This window comes from Planococcus citri, chromosome 4 (genome assembly GCF_950023065.1).
Source record: "Planococcus citri chromosome 4, ihPlaCitr1.1, whole genome shotgun sequence".
Lineage (NCBI taxonomy): Eukaryota > Metazoa > Arthropoda > Insecta > Hemiptera > Pseudococcidae > Planococcus > Planococcus citri.
In genome coordinates, this window is record NC_088680.1 from 54,188,040 (window position 1) to 54,207,481 (window position 19,442).

Here is a 19,442-nt window from a genome sequence, read left to right on the forward strand (position 1 = left end):
TTTTAACTATTTACATATTTTACCAAGAAATTACCAAATTATTACCGTTTTTACGGTTTTTACGAGTTTTTCCCGAATTCCTCGATTGATAACAAACAAGCATGCGTTTTTTATCACTTCAAATCTCGGCATCGGCGTGTGATGTGTAAACTGTACTGTAAATTTGTTTTCTAAAATAATCTGTATTGAAAGTATTTCTACTCGAAATTCAGGAAATATGGCGAAGAAGAAGGAAAATTCAAAAGCGAAGAAGGATGATTCGATAGCGAAGAAAGAAGATCCAAAAACAACGAAGGTGCGAATGTCCGATGATCCAGTACCTAAGAAAGTAAATATCAACCACTCGTGTTTATTTCATCTGACTCTACTTCTTCCATGTATTTTGATATTTATTACGTTCATTTCACAGGAACGTTGGGTAAATCGTCAGAGGGTGTTGGTGATGGCTACGAGAGGTATCTCGTATACACATAGACATATGATGAAGGACGTGGAGCGTTTAATGCCACATTCGAGGCATGGTAATAAAATGGAACGAAAAGAAAACCTCAACGAAGTTAATGAGGTACGTAGAAGTATTTCATATCCATGTTTCGGTATCATCGTTTATTTAAAATACCTATGTTTTCAGATATGTGCCCTGCGTAATTGTAATAAGGCCGTCTTGTTCGAAGGACGTTTACAAAGAGATCTCTATATGTGGGTTTCTAACGTCCCTGTGGGACCATCGGTGAAATTTCTAGTCGAAAGTAGTAAGTATTCTCCCAGCAAAAGTATTTCACGACTTTCAATTTCCTCATCACGTGTTTTTATTTTCTAGTTTACACTAGCGGTGAATTGAAATTGACTGGAAATTGCTTGACTGGTTCAAGACCACTTTTATCATTCGACAACAGTTTCATCGAACATCCACATTTCAGTTTATTAAGAGAATTATTCGTTCAGGTAATTTATATGGCTTACCTTTATGGTACATAGTTTTGAATTTATGCTCATATCAATGAATTCTTGCAGACTTTCGGCGTTCCAAATCATCATCCTAAAAGTCAACCATTCGTAGACCACGTGCTTACATTCTCAGTTCTAGATAACAGAATATGGTGTCGTAATTACCAAATAATCTCCGAACAAGGAGCATTAGCCGAAATAGGTAAATAAGTCTACCTCTACCTGTCATTCGTTGAAACTTTCATTCCTTGTACTGACGATGTTTTTTTTACCTTGTAGGACCACGATATGTTCTCAATCCTATCAAGATTTTCGAAGGTAGTTTCAGCGGAGCAACTCTGTGGGAAAATCCACAATACATAACGCCAGCTAAGGTACGTTTATCGAGTTTATTTTTCTATGTTCAATCACTCTTTCGATTTTTGTTTCATGTTACGATATTTTTTTTTTACAGACTAGAAGAGCGTTAGTTCAATATAAAACGCAAAAAACCGCTCACAGAAAAGAGCAGAAAATTCGAAGGAAGAAAACAAATATTGAAAATCCAGAAATTGGAGAAAACGAGATTTATGGAGGAAACACGGAGCATATGGCTCGAAGAATAATGAAACGTGAAGCGAAAAAAGGTTCAAATAAATCTTCGCAACCGAAGAAAAAACAAAAAATGTCGTAAAATGCTTTCTCGTTATGTTGTTAAGAACCTTTTGATATATTAAATATATTCAACGTGTTTTTTTTTAATAATTGGTTTTTATTTCTTTTCATGTAAAAATGATAGGTATTTTTACGAATTTCGTGATCAAATAGTGAATTTTACCTTGGATCTTATTCTAAATCATAAAACAACAAAAAAATTGCATACAAATACATGTAATTGCAATCATTGAAATAAAATTATGAATCTCAAAATTGCTAATAGGAAGTTTTGAAACGTAAAATAGCACACGTAATGATCAGCGTAATCATTCACAACGTGATCTTTGGCTGTTTTACTTTTGGTAATTTCATCGTAGCGTTGAAAATGAAATAAACTTAACCTGACACGAGTCAGTCTAAATAATTTTAGGTACAGGAAAAGCATCGTAGGTAATACCCCAAAAGGATCAATCAATTGACCAGCTAATACGGTTATAAAATTTTCAAATACACAAATAGTAGGTATAGTTACCTACCTGACGCTTCTCAACTGCTAAAATGCATCAAATTTACTTTGTAAATTATCACGAAACCATCTGATGACCGTCAGTGAGTTGTTGTATCTGCCATAACCCAACTGCCGGTAACGATTTCAATTTGTCCATTGTGTAACTTTGAGGCGTAACAATTGTCAACCAATCTGATGAAAAAACAAATTTATTCACATCTGGAAATACACAAAAATCATTTGAATACATTAGCTAAACGTAGGTACTCTTTAAATTAAACCGCTTTCGTTTTATTTTATTTCTAATAGGTAGGTACTTCATTCCTCTACAAAGACAGCTATGAAATTTCAGCCCCTATAAATTTACAGTTCGGGGTTCGGCCTCAATTTGTCAATCAATGTATTGTTGAATATGAACCGCGTCTAGGTTTCAATTACTAGAATCATTATAGCGATCAATTCGCAAGCAATGCAACGTAAAAATTTCTGGGAGTGTGGGAGTAATGTGATTTATCAATTTGAAATATATTGTGCTTAGAACTTGAGTAATTAATTTTATGACTAGATTGAACAAAATGCTGATACTGCTACAGAAGTACAGAATAATCACAACTCACAAGCAATCGTTAAGAAATATTATTATAATGAATTGAATTTAATAATTAGAACAATAAAAAAATATTAAAATTTAGTCACAAGTTGAATTGCATATTTTCAATCAGACAATCACAAAATTTCAAATCTGCTAAAAACAGAAATCTTGGAGGATTTTCACGAAGTTGCAAGGCGTAAAAAAATTACCACGGGACTCAGCGGTCCCATAGCATTTTATTAATTAGGTACCTATACATTATGTATACCACCATTTTCCTCTTGTTTTGTAAGTGGTACTTTATATTTTGACCATGAGAGAAATCACTAATCAGTGTATTAGTGATGTCCACGTATGAGATATGCACATCGCCACCAGGTATGCGTAAGTGTTCTTTTTCAATAATTATCATTATTATCAATTATGGTCCGCCATACTAGTCAGCGTAATTTAGATCCGTCAAGGGGTAGTGTGCTTTACCCCTTGACTCCACTGACTAGTGGGTTGCCTGGTTGCCAGGAGCTTGCAAGAATCAATTGAAAACGCACATTCGAATTTTTTCTTGCAGGCTCGGGCATGAGGCTCTAGCTGGGCTCGAACCCGGACCTCCGAATCAACGGATGAGTCCCGAGTCCGTAGCCTTACCAACTAGGCTACCAGGCAGCCCAACGGATTCAAGCATTATAAGTGTATATTGAATTTTCCCTACATTCAGTTCAGTTGAAACTTGAAATCAACGACTGTCTATATTGTTGTACATGAAATTAGCCCTTACACCCTAAGCTATTTACCTCATAACCTGTAACCACGCTGGCCAAACTTTTTTTTAAATTAAATTTTTAAAAATGAGCAAGAACCAAGAAGCCATGACTATTACTTTTACAAAAATGTTATGGAACTTACCAAAGTATTTTTAGATTTATTTATTCATTTTTGCATTCACAATTCACATATTTTGTTCTAGTCAATTTTCGTCTGATTAATAAAAAAATTCACTAGGTAGGTATGTCCTAAACCTAAACCTAACATGAACACCTGAATAAATTGTTATTTTGCAGAAACGAGCATTTAAAAAAAAATATCATAATAATATTCTCAGTATTTTGATTAAGGATGTTCAATTTCCAGAAATTTATACTTTGGAAACTTGTAGAAACTTTCCAGAAAATTACTGGAAGTTCAAATCTATAAGTATATGTATCTTCACAATATGAGGTAGTTCATACTTATTTTGAAAAAATGCCAGCTTGAAAATGTTATTCATAATTACCTACCTACATCTAATGAATTTCCAATTATTTACAAAGTTTTGAAATTTTCCTTCATTTTAAATGATTTTATCAATACTTACCTATTTTGCAACAATTAAACGATTTTTTATTAGGTACCATTTTGAAAGTTACCAGAAACTTTCTGTGAGCAAATTTCCCATTATCTCTACTTCTTTAGTTTTGACTTTCCGAAAAAATTCTGGATGAAAAAAAAGTAAAAAAATATTCTTCAATGTTCGAGTTCATTTTTCAATTGAAAAAAATGTTTAAAAACCAAAAAAATCATTAGAATAATACGAAAATTCAGTATTTATCCTTCATATGGAAAAAAAATGAAATGAATTACATTTACGGTTAAAAATGAACTTAAAAAATGAATTTATTAATTTAAAATTCGAAAAAAAAATTGAAAAATTTTGCACTGGACTGGACTTGATCTTTGTACCTTTCGTATGGCAATCCAGAGTGGTCGTTGCATTGCTATAACCTACAATCAGTAATTCGAGCTTTAAATTAGCTTTAAAGGAGTATTATCAATCATTGCCGAACTGGTCATCGTAGTATGTCAATTATTTAAAAGATGACGCTATGCAACGGGGTAGAATTGATGTAGTTCGCAAATATTCCGATAGATCATCTTGAAGAATTACTTCAGGTGTTTAATAATTTAATTACAATTTAATTTAAATAATTGGTTCGGCTTCGGCGTTGAATTTTTTTGAATTAAATAGAGAATTAGGGGTTTTTTGACTTGAGGAATCTCAGGGTGATGATTTCAACACCGCTGGATCATCAATATCTAACATCAAAATTGACAGTTTCAACAAGGAAGTACTACTTTTACATAGGTACAATTACCTACGAGGGAATACGAAACGCCATTGTAAAAATAACACTTTAGATGAATTGAAATAATTTTTTAATTTTCCTTTTTTTCCTTAAAATCAGTTGAAAGTTTAAAACTTACAGTCTACGACTGTGACTGTTTGTATTGTAAATGGTTTAGTGTTAACACAAAGAGGGGAAAGCTTAGTCAGCCCTAACATTAGCCTTAGCCACAGAGTTTGGAGAAAAGTGTTCTAACTGAAAATTTTCCTTTTTTAGCAATATTTTTGTAATAAAAATGCAAAAATTGACCGAAAAATGTGAAACAAGTTGGTATGAAAAAAAAACATACTTATGTTTTAAATAGCGTGTCTTGAACTTTTTTTTTTTTGTTTGAAACGTCCAAACTCCGCTTAGCCATTAGCCGGCCAAACTCTATCTTTTTAAAATTAATTTTTAAAAATGTACAGCTATTTTTTGAAATGAAATTCTAATTTGAAGACCTAAAAAATATAGATACCTATATCAAAAATTTGAAATCAATCAAATTCATCGTTACATTTTTTTTGATCGTCTATTGTCTGATTTTTAACCCAAAAAAGTAAAAAAATACGTAAGTAGAAAAATATAAGCATACAATTCAATTCATTAAATTTGAATTATTTTGATTTGATTTGAATTGATTGAAGATTTGGGAATTCGAGTTTTTTGTTTATCGAGATTATTATTTCTATGTTCAATCATTCCTTCGATTTTTGTTTTTATGTCAGGATATTTTTATTATGGACTCCTGGACTAGAAAAATGTTACTTCAACTTCAATATAAAACGCAAAAAACCACTCACAGAAAAGAGCAACTAATCTGGAGAATTCAGAAATCAAAGGAAATGAAATTTTCGGACAAAATTCAGAGCATATCGTTCGAAGATTATTGAAGGGCGAGATGAGAAAAATGGGAAATCACCGGCCCCTGGGAAGAAGCAAAAAACGCGATAACATGATTTCTCGTTTTGTTTTTATTGAATTTTTACTCTATCTGCAGAAATTTCAAAATTTGGGAGAAATTGAAAATTACGCCAGAGGCTCCAGAATGACCGGAAATGGTAATTGAAGGTAAGGTGGACACCTCGTCACTTCGAGAGGTTCCCTAGTAAGGAGTTAGTCGTTGATCTACAAGGGAAAAAAAGGTAAAAAATGATCCACAAGAGTTCAAAAATGCCCGCCGATTCCAACATGGTGACAATGTCACAAACCGGTTTCTTCCTTCGATCGCTCCACAGGAATGAGTGATAGGGTAGTAACGACGCCTGGTACACATGCGTGTATGCTCTGCCGTTCATTTGCCATGTGGAGAAGGTTGCCTACTTTTTTATTTTAAGGGGCAGAATTTTGTTTTAAAATTTTGTACAGGCCAGAAGCCCGACATTTTTTGCCCCTTAAATAAATTAAATTAAAAGAATAGGCAAATTGCTGTGCACGAGCAAGTCGGACATGGACACACAATTGTCAGTGAAGAGTCAAAATAATTCCACCTGTTTTTAATTTTTAAAAAACATTTTAAAAAAGTAAAGAATCGATAAATGTGGAAATTACAAATTTTTTAAAAAATGTTTGCCCCCTTAAAATAAAAAAGTAAGCAAAATGCTCAACATGAGAAATTAATGGTACAACCTCTCCTCTACGCACCCCCTCTGGATATCCCAATGCCATGCCATATTTCGTTCTGGCGCAGGAAAATTTATTAGTCAATGACATTTTTGTAAGTTGGGGGAGGCGGGTTAGGCAAAATTTCACCCAGCAATGTCCAACACTCTCTTTGAGAACACGAAATTTCAGTAATTTCACATATCCAATCGCTTGAAACAAAATATACTGGAATTCAAAATCATCATCACCGTTTTTTCTACACACATATTCAGATTTATCCAACGTCTCATCGTATCGAACCAATTTCACACCGAATTATTTTCATTTTAGGTGATTCGATTCCATTGTGATAGATTATATGTAACATTGGCCATATTTCTTTTCTCCTATATAACAAATCTGAACATTTTTATTTTGCTATTTAGATGCGGTAATCTCCCATAAATACGTTCAAGGACCAACACACACTGTACTTCTAAAACGTTTGTCTCGGTCGGTCATTCGTCTTGTGCTTCGTTTTTCTCCACATCTGTTGAGAATTTCGTCTATGTACTTTTTTTTTCACCGTGTCGTCTTATATATGCTCTTAACCCCTTCCCGGTGAGCGTTGAAAATGACGAGCAATGTTATGTGCATTTTCTTCGTTTACTGTTTCTAAATAATGTCTCATGTCTGAGAGTTATCTTTATCTCGTCGTACTCGTAATTTCATGTCGCGGACGGGCTTATACCGGTGTGTTTGTCAAAAATGTATGACTCAGTTCACGTGAGTAAGCGTCCTCTTGTGTACGTTAGTTTTTTCTCTTTGGTAACCGCCAACGAAACCGATCTGGTACACAGTTTAATTATTGCACGATGAAATAAACACCTGTTATTGAACGATAGCGAATTAAATTCGGTAGATAATTGTTAAATTACTTCGCGATTATCTGAATTGAATGAACTGTGATAAGCGTCCGCAGATCAGTGTTCAGCACCTATCTATCTAGATAGGTAGGTACTTTCGCGTTTTTAATCGAACTGTGTGGTAATCAAATTGTTGAATTTTTCAGTGAATGACGCCGAAATTGCGCGAATAATATTATTGAAAACGAGTTTGATTTTAGTGCTTATGAGTGATGACAAATTGAAGTTTTTGGACGTTAATGCATAATACTGCTAAAGGGCATTTTGAGCCCACGTGCTTTTTCGAACGCGCGCTGACCACCTTGGCATAGAAAACAATTAAGTAAGAGCCCACGCAAATTTACCGACGCATTGTTATTTGATAATTCGAAATGAATCATTCTTATCAAATAGTTGTACGAATTAAGTTGCTGTAATGAACATTTGATTCAGAAAATTGTGACTAAATTGATGAGAATGGAAAGATGAATTTGGAAACGAAGGCAAAATGATCAGGTATGGAAAATTTTTCACTAATTCCTTACCTATTTACTCGTATGTTGCATCATTGTGCTGATTGTATTCATATTGGTATATTTTTAAAATTTTAATTGTTGAAAACTCTCTTCTCAAATTCATATTGCCAGTTATTAGTCATTGTTTTCCTGCTACGATAACGAGGAATAAGCTAATAGGTATACATCGTGTGGTAATATCTTTGTCACGGTTTTCACTCAACGTAGAACTATCTACTACATCTGAGTAGGTACCTACTTGACAAAAATACTTTAACATTTCCGAAATGATTTTAAAATATTTTTAAACTATCTGTTGTCTTTTCATGAAACACTGGACGAACCTACGCCCATTTTTGACTGTTCCTTGGCAAATCATATTCAACACTACCTATAATAGACTTTGCTGCATTGCATGTTACATGTACACTGGTCCAGGTCCAGCAACAATTGAAAATGAAGCGTGAAGTTTCTTCCAGAACGAGCTTCTACAAGGATGATGTACATGGGTACAATGTATCTTCATTACCGCCTCAAATCGATTGTCACCTTTGCTGGGACAACAGTCATCAACACGGCGGCGGTTCCACTTCATCTGTAAAAGATACAACATCCGAACATGCTGTATTGCTGTATTCTTCAAATATAGGATACATTGTTCACACGCCTCCTCCGCCGCCACCGCCGTCCATCGTGTGTTATTGTTCTTCGTGTTGTTCTACTTTTAGGTATGCGAATTTTTTTCCGTAGATGGGTAATCGTTTACTTATCGAATTTGAGGGAAATTGATCGAGATGAATTTTTTCACGTGTCAATGTGGTGATGAGATAAGGTACACCGTATAGTATATGTAGGTACTAGGTACCTACTAAAGTAACGTTTATTTGGTTGCTTTTTCAAAATTTTGGGTAACTAATGTTATTTTATTTTCAAAACATCAATTTTTCCAAATCTTGGACCTGCTTCTGGATTCTGGAAGAAAAAAATGATGGAAATATTATCCACAAGTGAATAATTTACGAAAGTATTCGATTTCGATATTTATTTTTTTCCAAATGGTTACACTTCCTTTTTTAGTGTAACGGTTACAAAGCGCCTCCTTTGGCTAAAATTGTCGAAGTCTTGCTTTTTGCAAAAAATAGCAAGACGTAAGAGCTTTTATTAAAATTGCCAAAAAGTGTTATTTCTTGACAAAAATTGGTAAAATTCATCCCTTGTTTGCAAAAAATTTCGAATATGCCACTTTATTTCGAAAAATTGTTCAAAATTCTCGCTATGTTGCCGAAAACTATCAAAACCCCGTGCTTTTTTGAGTTTTAAACATTTTTGCTATAAAATTGTCAAAGAATTGTGTTTTGTCAACATTTTTCCAAAAAAGTCACATTTTTAAAAAAAGTCAAATTTTTACAAAAAAGTTGCAAAACAGTCTCTTGAGTTTTTTCTATAAAATTGTCAAAATCCTGCGTTTTGTCAACATTTTTCCAAAAAAGTCACATTCTTCCAAAAAAATCAAATTTTTTCTTACAAAAAAGTTGAAAAACAGCCTCTTTCGTATTTTTTGCTTTAAAATTGTCAAAGCCTTGCGTTCTGTCAACATTTTTCCAAAAAAGTCAAATTTTTTTCAAAAAGTCACATTTTTAAAAAAAAAGTCAAATTTTTACAAAAAAGTTGCAAACTAGTCTCTTTTGCATTTTTTGCTATAAAATTGTCGAAGCCTTGCGTTTTGTCAACATTTCTCCAAAAAAAGTCACATTTAAAAGAAAAGTCACATTTTTTAAAATAAAAGTCAATTTTTTCAAAAAAGTCACATTTTTAAAAAAAATTAAAAGTTGCAAACCAGTCTCTTTTGCATTTTTTGCTTTAAAATTGTCAAAGTCTTGCGTTTGTCAACATTTTTCCAAAAAAAGTCACATTTTTTTAAAAAAAGGTAAATTTTTTCAAAAAAGTCACATTTTTAAAAAAGTCAAATTTTTACAAACGAGTTGCAAAACAGTCTCTTTTGTATTTCTTGCTTTAAAAATGTCAAAGTTATGCGTTCTGTCAACATTTCTCCAAAAAAAGTCACATTTGAAAGAAAAGTCACATTTTTAAAAATAAGTCAATTTTTTCAAGTCACATTTTTAAAAAAAATCAAAAGTTGCAAACCAGTCTCTTTAGCATTTTTTGCTTTAAAATTGTTAAAGTCTTGCGTTCTGTCAACATTTTTCCAAAAAAGTCAATTTTTTTCCAAAAAGTCACATTTTTACAAAAAAGTTGCAAAACAGTCTCATGAGTTTTTTTCTATAAAATTGTCAAAGTCTTGCGTTTTGTCAACATTTTTCCAAAAAAAGTCACATTTTTTAAAAAAAAGGTCAATTTTTTCAAAAAAGTCAGATTTTTAAAAAAGTCAAATTTTTACAAAAGAGTGTTGCAAAACAGTCTCTTTTGCATTTCTTGCTTTAAAATTGTCAAAGTCATGCGTTCTGTCAACATTTTTCCAAAAAAAGTCACATTTTTTTAAAAAAAGGTCAATTTTTTCAAAACAGTCAAATTTTTACAAAAAAGTTGCAAACCAGTCTCTTTTGCATTTTTTGCTTTAAAATTGTCAAAGTCTTGCGTTTTGTCAACATTTTTCCAAAAAAGTCAAATTTTTTTTAAAAAATGGCAAAACAGCCTCCTTTTTTGACAAAAATTACAAAAAAAAAATGAAAAGTACCTAATTGCTGAAAGAATTTTGCTCTTTTCCTAAAAAAATTGCCAATAAAAAGTCCTTTTTTTAAAAACCAAACATCACTGAATTTTTTTTTGCACTTTTACGTACTGAAATTACCAAAAAAAAGTCTTGTTGTGTTTACATTTTTAAATTAAATGTTCTTGGCTTTTTTGTTATTTTTTTCTCTACACCAAAATGCTTTGCTCACGTTTTGTAACTTGCTTTTTTATGGCTTTTTTGAACATTTTTTCTGGTAATAAATGGTTTTCAAAATTGTCAAACAAATTCAGCCATATCTAAAAATGATAAAAAAACAAAACAAAAATTATTTTCAACATTGGAAAAAATTGCCATTCAATTTACAAATGAGAAAGAGAATGAGGTAGGTACCTATCATGATTCTTCTAATACATACACATACATATCGATGGCCTTGCGGACAAAGGGCCAATCTGTCTTTTTTTTCCAAAGGGCCAATCTGTTCTCGCTCATTTTGAGTAAATACAAAAGGGCCAATCTGCATTTTTTTACATGAAAGGTATAATCCAAAACGGCGAAACTGAACTATTTTTTACTTTTTTTTTTGCTTTTTTTACATTACAGACCACTACATTCATCTTTGATAGTCAATAATTAAAAAAAATTGCAAATGTACCAAAATGGGTAGCTATTCCTGAAATTTCGGTACGCGTGATAAGCCAGTTACACGAGTAAACTATTTTCATATTTTTAAATTGAACTAACATTTTTAATCCATACTTTGTATTTTTATCATCTGCTAATACTTTGGGCTCCATAGCAAAATTAAATTTTAATCAAAATAGTTGAAAAATCGCAATCAAATCAAAACAAAATGAAGCAATAAAAATACTTCATTTACCTACATCTCAAAGACCGCAACCATTAGTTTTTTAGCTCAATTTTGGAGTTAACCTAAGTTACCGATCGGTAACTGCGTTATATATATAGTTAACGGATTTGAAACTCAACTCGCTTATCACGCATATCGAAATTTCAGGAATAGCTACCATGATCTCATAAAACCCATACCTACGAGTAAACAAAATAATACGAGGGTGGATTAAAAAGTATCGCCAACAGTGCTCTGGAGGAGAGCCTAATGGAGGTATATTGAACCAAATGAGCGCTCATTTTATAGCTTGAAGTTTTAGGAACACGGTGGTGTGTTCAGTTTTTCATGACTCATAGAAAAAATGTTGATCGTATTTGAAATTTTTGAGAAAAGTTATTCGGTTGATGGGGCTGGAGTATTGTACATTGCGGTCTAGGAGCAAGATAATTCCTGTATCAAGCCGTGTGTGCACTGATTTAGTAGTCCAAAGCCTCAGGAACACGGCGGTGTATTCAGTTTTTTTGTTTGACTTGTACAAAAATTCTTAAATGAATTCAACGTGATCATGGTATAGCTAAGTGTGGTTAATTTTCACTTTAAAAAACGCTCAAGTCACTTTGGACGCGTCCAACATTGTTACAACATGTTGTACAGAAAAACTAAGTACATCTCCGTGTTCCTGTAACTTCAGACTACAAAATGACCTCTCATACAGCTTCCTATAAGAATTAGTCTCGCCGCTAGAGCGCAAAGTGTACCTACTTGTCTATCCTGCATGACCTGAAATTTTTTCCTCAGCCCATTTGAAGGCCTCCAAAATTTTTTCCATAACTCATAAAGAAAAATTAAGCACACCATCGTGTACCTGAGACTTCCGGCTACAAAATCACAACTTCTTTTACAATAGAAATGAAATGAGGAAGGATCGAGATGACCGATTTGCTAAACTATTTGAACCTGAACCGAAGCCCAAAATTTCAGGTAATTTGAGTACGCTATAAAAGTATTTGGCATTATTTGGACACATTTGAGTAATTCTGTTGGTTTTTCTAGAAATTAAAAAATCAAAAGAGCCCCAGGAAACGAATTTTATTCATAAAAAAAAAGAGTTCATTCTGAAGATGATTAAAAAAAGATACCAAAGCTCGAACATTCACTGACTGATAACAAATCGATTTCACCCCTACATACGATATTAGACTATAATAAGCTTTCATTTCGCGGCCGAATATTTCCCATTTGCTAAGCATTTTCCATTTATTAACAACAAAACATCTATTATTTTTAGCCAAAATTTATCAGATTGGCCCTTTTTTTCATGTTGAACCTGTAGGTTGAACAAATACAAAAGGGCCAATCTGTTCACTCGCGAACTATTTTATCAATATAAATTTCTCAAGCTAGAAAAAATATTATCAATGGTTAATAATGGAAAGCGAATGAGTTGCTTTCATCAAAAAAATTGACACATTGGTCAAACTACTCCTTAGTGCCATGATATGACACTTTCGAGTTTAGAATGCAAGTTGGAAACTCAGTTTGGCCCTTTGTCCGCAAGGCCATCGATATTATAATGATCCTGATAATCGTATATGAAAAATAAGTATGGATTATCCAGGTATCTTAATTTTAAAACGTACCTAATAATAAAAAACGAAAAAAATTTAGAAGTCTAATTAATAAAATAAATTGAATTCACATTGAATTTAATGTATTGATGGATAAAAAAACAAATATGGCCTTAAACAAATAAAATTGAACTTGATCAATTTAATCATTTAATTATTGGTTTTTCAATTTGACCAATCATTAGAATTAAAATACGAAATAAATAATTTCATGGATTAAATGAATTCATTAAGAATCTGATTCTTTATAATTGAATTAATTGATATTCGTTTCTTATACATTTATAGGTAGATAATTAAAAATTCGCATTTTATAGTTTTTTTTTTATTTTTTTAAATTATATTTTGATCAATTTTTTGTAAATTTTTGACAACTACATACTTTTTTTCCCCCAATTCATGCAATTTTTGCGCAGTTTTGCTCAAATTCAGCAATTTGTATTAATCTTTTGATCGTTTTCACTGTTTAACGACATTTTGAAAACTTTTATTGGAATTTTTGTAGAATTTTGCCCTATTTTGACAACTTTTCATAACTTTTGTTCAGCACACTTATCCTATACAGTTCATCAATTTTAATGATAATTTATGCTATTTTGACAAAATTTCGTGCTATTTCGATGACAGTTTTGATTACCTTTTTTTTTTTTTTTTTTTTTTTTTAGAAATTCTCAATAATCGAGGCCAGTTTTTGTGAGGGTTGCTCAAATTTAGAGATATCCTGTTTTCTCCAAGTCGTTTTAAATTTGTGTGAGTTAATTTTATCAAGTTCTAACGATTACATTCCAAATTTCAATTTTCTATGTTAATTTGGTAAAATTTTGATTTTTGATTTTTTCTCTCATTTTTGGTGCAAATTTGATGTTCAGAAATTCACCGAAAATCGAAAAACACATTTTAGCTCTAAAAATTTTGGCTGGTGATATATTTTTTATGCTTTTTTGATCTAGCTGTGTCCAGTTCAAAAATTTTGGTGCGAATCCCATGTTAGAAAGCAAATCCTGCAATTTCGGCTCATCTGTCAATCAAAACGACAACTATTTTGATAGTAAGGTTGATTTTTTTTGGCAAGTTCATTTTAAAATGTTCCTTAAGATGTCCTCATTAAAAAAAAAATGTGTCTCAGTCCGAAATGTTTAAAATATTTTAATTTTGTTTGAAAAAAGTTACAATGACTCCAAAATATCATGTTCATGCCAAATAAGACCGGTTTCTTCATCGCTTAAGTAGTTTTCTATACGCCGTAAAAAAATTCATCTATGCAATTCAACCAACACTCCAGTTCAACTGGTTGTTTACCCAGACACATCTCAGGAATATTAATCAAACATCATTGATCATTTATTCTTTCTACAGGCCAGAACTACCAGCACGAAATCGCACTTCAATATCGACAGTATCATCTTACTCTTCGACACCTCGAAGACAATCATACGACGACGATACTTATGGGACTAATGTGATTAACGAGACTAAGAATAATAATAATTCCACGTGCTATTATACGACGACTGAAAAACCTCTGTACAACTTCCACCAACACCACCACCAGCAGCAGCAGTTCAACGATATAAAAAATATAAACTATTATTTAAACGAAGACAAAGCCGCTGAATTGTTTGAAGATCAAGTTGTCGAAGAAGTAAGTAATTAAGAATTCTATTCAATGCATGATAAATGATGTACTCATCGTAGGTAGGATACGATACGGTCAGAATTCAGCATCAGGCTTAGGCAGGCACGTACCACATATAGAATAGCCTACGAGTACAATGCAGTTTTGCGCAATTATTGCGCCGAGTTTTTTTAATTCGTATATTCAAATTATTAATATACTTGCACGGGACGTTAATGGAATTTACTTGTATTTTTTTTTTTTTTTTTTTTTTTTGAAAGTTGTTCAGAGCGTTGTACGATTAAACGATGGTTAATTTGTAACCTATATTAAAGCTGCCGATGGTATACATAGAAAATGCATTTTGTAAACGACGAATTTTATTTTTTATAAAATTAGGTGCATGAAAAACGTGCAGCGACGTTTGAGGTAGAGACGAACATTGAGAATTTAGCGGGATATTGTTGAAAAATTACACATATTATGGAACCGGTTGGCGAAACATGAATGAAATGCGCGGATATGAGAGACGCGCAGTTTGATAATTAAAACAGCAACGCCTCCGGTGTTACGCGAAGATAAGCCTTTAATCAGTTTTACAGTTAATTTAATAATGACAACCGTTTAAAACAGAGAAAAAGAGAGATCTAATGTGCCAGTGAGCTTTATATTCTGTCCCATGGGAAAAGACTGGTTGACGATTTCGGTACATCTACAACTACAGACCATGGAGCTGAGAGAGACAGATGGATATACTCGTAAATGAGGCGAAACTCGCCCACTAATTGGGGACAGTTTTGTTCCCTACTCGCGTTAGTTACTCAAAGTACGAGAGTGTGAATATTTGAGTGCACAGTGCGTACGTCCAAAAGTACTTATACGTTCGCGATCGACCGACAACTCGATAATTTATATTTTAAGAGGTGTGCATAATATTATAAAATCGTAAGGAAAAAAAATTGTCCGCGCTATGAAATTGTTCGGTCGAACATCGAAATCTAAAACACGTTCTACTTCGGGTTCGGAGCCGGACCTTCGTAAGAGGACCTCCAGTACCTTCGGCACACAACGCAGGGCACAATCTTCCCGTTCTCGAACTCGTTTCGAGCCGGCCAGCTATGCTCGGAAGCGCCCATCATCCAATTCAAAGGTATTTCCTCCGATGTCTTGTTAACCTTGAAATATTGTAGGAATAAAAACTGAATTACATTTTAATGATAGCATCTCTCCAGCTCGCTCTCTCGCCTCTCGCGCTCGCGGTGCGATGCTCTGGCTCTAGCTCGGCTCTCAGCTCACAGCTCAGCGCTGCGTCGTGGCGATGCCGATGATGATGACGGCGCGGTGTCGGTGGCAGGAGTGGGTAATTCTACGCTTACCTACAGGCGTAAACATGAGGGGTAATAGGTCATTAATCTTAGTTTAGGCGAGAACAAGCGTGAAAAAATTCGTTTTATTTTTCACTCTTCTTCGAAAATATACCTATAGTACGGAGTGATAAAAAGAGAGAAAAAAACTTGATAATAATACCTCCTGATTATGGGTGCGCAACCGTCGGCTCATCGTCGAGCCTGAGCCAGCGTACGTCTCAACTTTTTCTAATCGTATAAGAGTACAAAATAATCTTCTAGTTGAATGATCAAAATATAAATATTTGTTCACCTATACCAAAGAGGGTACCTATCGTTTTTTTAGAATCGAGCATTGTTACCGGTATTAAAAAGTGTTTTTAATACTTACCCAAGTTTATTAAAAGCTCTTCGTGATCCGTTGGCGTGAGTCGGGTCTCTAATTCAATCAATTTTCAACTGCGATAGTGAACTCGTTGTAGAGCTTCGTTAAGATTACGTCTTGAGAGTATGAGTATTATTTATACTTACTTTTTTCATACTCTGATTCGCACACGTCAATTAAAATCTGGTAGGTAAAGCTCATTTCACTAGCTACCTGCGTATAATTGTTTTTAATTTTTTAATTACTTATTACGATTTTACGCTCGACGAGTCGAATAAACTTGCGTTTTCGATTCTACAAACGTAGGTACTTTGGTTGGTTGACTTCGGATCGGAATTTTTTCTAAGTATCAACATGAGAAGCTTTTACTTTTGATCACACAATCGTCGATTTTTGTTCATTTCTTTATTCGATGTACAGATTATTTGGTGTATTTAGACCAAGTATAGGAGGAAGAGGAATAAACAGACTTACCTCGGTCGTATTTTGGCTGAATTTTCTTGCGAGGGAGGTATAAAAATGTTTCAAGATTTGAAAAAATAAATAAAAAACAAAAAACGTCCAAGAAAAGGACTGATTAGAAAAAATTTAGGATGCTGAGTTTATTTTATTCGTTATGTCTTCGTTGTCATTTTCTAGCAGAGCACTTAATTTAAAAAAAAAAAACAAATTTTGATCAATTTCCTTTTTTTTTTTAAAAAAAAAAGTGACCAAACCGAGGTAGAAAGCAGAATATCTGATTTATACCTTTTCTTAGTTGCGATTTACGACTTGATTAAAAAAGTAGCCTTTGTTATAGTTTTGAAAAAATTTGTGGAAGTGCTATTTTCCACTGCCATGATTGCCCTTCAAGGCTTCAAATGTTTTTCTGAGAGTTCCATTTGACAAGGGCTACTTTTGTAATCAAAAAAGCCATTCTGAATTCTTTGAGAGATTTTTACCTTCACTAGTTTTGAAGAAATCTCTTAAAAAAGACCTTTTCTAAATTTCTCATCGATTTATGCACAAATTTTTAAAATCTGTTTCAATCAATCAAAACCTTAATTTTCTCCAACGATAGAAAAAAAATTGTAAAATTGTGCTTTCACGAACATGTAGAATAATGAAGAGCTCTATTCCAAAGTGGGTTAAGTCATTTTGAAAAAAGGCACGTTTTATGGAGATTTTTACTTCAAAAGTGGGTTAAGTCATCGATTTTTCAAAGTAAATTTTTCTACAAGTAGGTAATTGTTCTATGTCCAAAGAAAGGAAAGGTGCACCGACCTTTGGAAACAGAACAAATTTCCGCACCAAAAACTTTAAACGCATTTTTTGGAGGAAAAAATGACTTAACCCACTTTGGAATAGAGCTCTTCATTGTAGACGTATACCTAACAAACAGAAATTCATTTTGGAAGCTCTAGTACCTACCTTTTTGAATTTTTAACGTTAAAAAAAAAATTCCATTAAAAAGCCCAAATGAAATCTAACACCCACAAACTTGAATTAGGTACCTAATCCTGTTTTCGTGACTTTTTAATTTTGTAATCAATTTTCAAAAATCCATTTCCGCCTCTGAGATCTGGAAAATTAAAAAATCTGCTAGAGGTTCCAGACAGCCTGAAGCTTAAGAATTCAAATACATAATGGATTTAAGAGACCAAAAATACGAGGATACTAAATTAAATTTCATTTAGTTGTTCTACCTTAATTTAATAAAATTTTACTTTTTTTTTTTTTTTTTTTCAAGGAAAATGAATCAAGTGTATAAATTTAAAAAATACTTACCTATCATTTTTGATTGAATTGAAAATCCTTCATATCAAAGTAGGGTTATTTTTTGACAAAAAAAAACTGATCAAATTCTCCTATTTTCCTCCCTATCTTTTTTTCTCGCAACTACAAACTTCCCAGCGTAGATGAACGAGAAAAACCTAAAAAAATTTGAGTTTGTGCACCCAACTAATTACGTTTCATCATTTTGTTCCTACAAGTCAGCTCGCCAAAAAATTCCTGTGATCTGAACGAAATATTAAGGACCCCAATGAGGTTTCAAATTTTCCAAAATAGTTCTAAAAATTGCATTGACTAATGAAAAAAACAAATTGTAATAAAAACACCATTCTTTTGTCACATTTGAATTACAGTCATGTGAGCTTAATTCATCCGTATAAAATACCTACCTACTCACATTTTTTAGAGGATCAATTTTAAAAAAAAAAACAAAAAAAAATCAAGTACAACAATGGAAATATTTTTAAAGGTTGTATTCTGGTAATTATTCAATATATTTTGAGAGCCACTCGCATTTCTGTGTTCAAATTGCAAAAAATATATATATATAAAATTTCAAGATGTGGGATTAAGAAATTGCTGATCTGGGAATCTTTTTTTCGAGTCATATTCCAATTACAAGTGCATTTTGAGGATCACTGTGGACTCGTACAGAAAAATCATACATTATTTCGACATTTCAAGTTTTTTTTTCTGAAAAATTGAATCGTCAGAAATTGATGTTTTTCTCGCTATAATGTCGAAATTGAACCTATAAACACGATTCCAATTTTAAAAGTGACAGAAAATGAAGTTTTTCGAGATAATAACTGACTACTTATTCAATTCGATTTTTTCATCAATTTATGCAATTTTTGAGCAATTTTGGAAAATTTGAGACTCCGCACTCCCGCAGAATTTTCCATTTTAGTTTGGAATTTTGAGTTACAGAAGTTGATTTTTGGCGAATTTTTACAAATAATGTAGATGGCTATTAGGTATCGATTTTTTGTAAAAGGAAAGAGTGATGAGAATTTTGGATTATAATTTCTTTTATACCTAAGTAAGTATAATTTTCAACTAGCAAAAAAACATTCGTCAATGTCAACCTGCTACCTTGGATCCGAGATTCGTCTGCTTTAATCGGCTCATGTTAATACCAAACTTACGACAGAAAGGGCAGAAATAAAATACGTAAGCTTAGCTGCCAAAGTTGATCTGTTTGAAGAAATTCTAAAATTCTGAAGAAAAGTTTATATTTTTTTGAGGGTGGGGGAAGGCTCCAGATTACCTGGGAAGTGTTCGCAATTGATTTGGGGGGGGGGGGTTGACTTTAATGAACTTG

General features: G+C 32.7%; 2 protein-coding genes across 6 annotated transcripts in view; both read left to right on the forward strand.

Moving 5' to 3' along the window:
* Positions 1 to 115: 115 nt before the first annotated feature.
* Positions 116 to 1,692, forward strand: LOC135842633 (ribosome biogenesis protein BRX1 homolog). Its single transcript, XM_065360180.1, has 7 exons — positions 116 to 328; positions 410 to 565; positions 632 to 752; positions 821 to 945; positions 1,015 to 1,150; positions 1,228 to 1,322; positions 1,403 to 1,692. The coding sequence occupies exons 1-7, from the start codon at positions 218 to 220 to the stop codon at positions 1,619 to 1,621; spliced, it is 963 nt and encodes a 320-aa protein (XP_065216252.1). The 5' UTR covers positions 116 to 217; the 3' UTR covers positions 1,622 to 1,692.
* Positions 1,693 to 7,370: 5,678 nt separating this feature from the next.
* The window catches only part of pyd (polychaetoid), a 68,873-nt gene continuing 56,801 nt past the window's right edge, over positions 7,371 to 19,442 (forward strand). Inside the window, exons 1-4 of one of the 5 annotated variants that reach the window (XM_065364873.1) lie at positions 7,395 to 7,654; positions 7,726 to 7,827; positions 8,265 to 8,554; positions 14,356 to 14,641. In XM_065364873.1, coding sequence (XP_065220945.1) covers positions 8,283 to 8,554; positions 14,356 to 14,641 — 558 coding nt within the window. In that variant the 5' untranslated portion in view covers positions 7,395 to 7,654; positions 7,726 to 7,827; positions 8,265 to 8,282. Of the gene's footprint in view, positions 7,828 to 8,264; positions 8,555 to 14,355; positions 14,642 to 15,480; positions 15,765 to 19,442 lie in introns of those variants that run through there. The other 4 variants (XM_065364876.1, XM_065364874.1, XM_065364872.1 and 1 more) reach the window with 4 other exon arrangements.

What these genes read in the sequence shown, in the direction of transcription:
- LOC135842633 (XM_065360180.1), top strand. Translation starts at nt 218, where the DNA reads ATGGCGAAGAAGAAGGAAAATTCAAAAGCGAAGAAGGATGATTCGATA. An exon ending in GAAATTTCTAGTCGAAAGTA is followed by an intron (nt 753 to 820) that starts GTAAGTATTCTC and finishes TTTATTTTCTAG; the next exon opens with TTTACACTAGCGGTGAATTG. An exon ending in AGGAGCATTAGCCGAAATAG is followed by an intron (nt 1,151 to 1,227) that starts GTAAATAAGTCT and finishes TTTACCTTGTAG; the next exon opens with GACCACGATATGTTCTCAAT.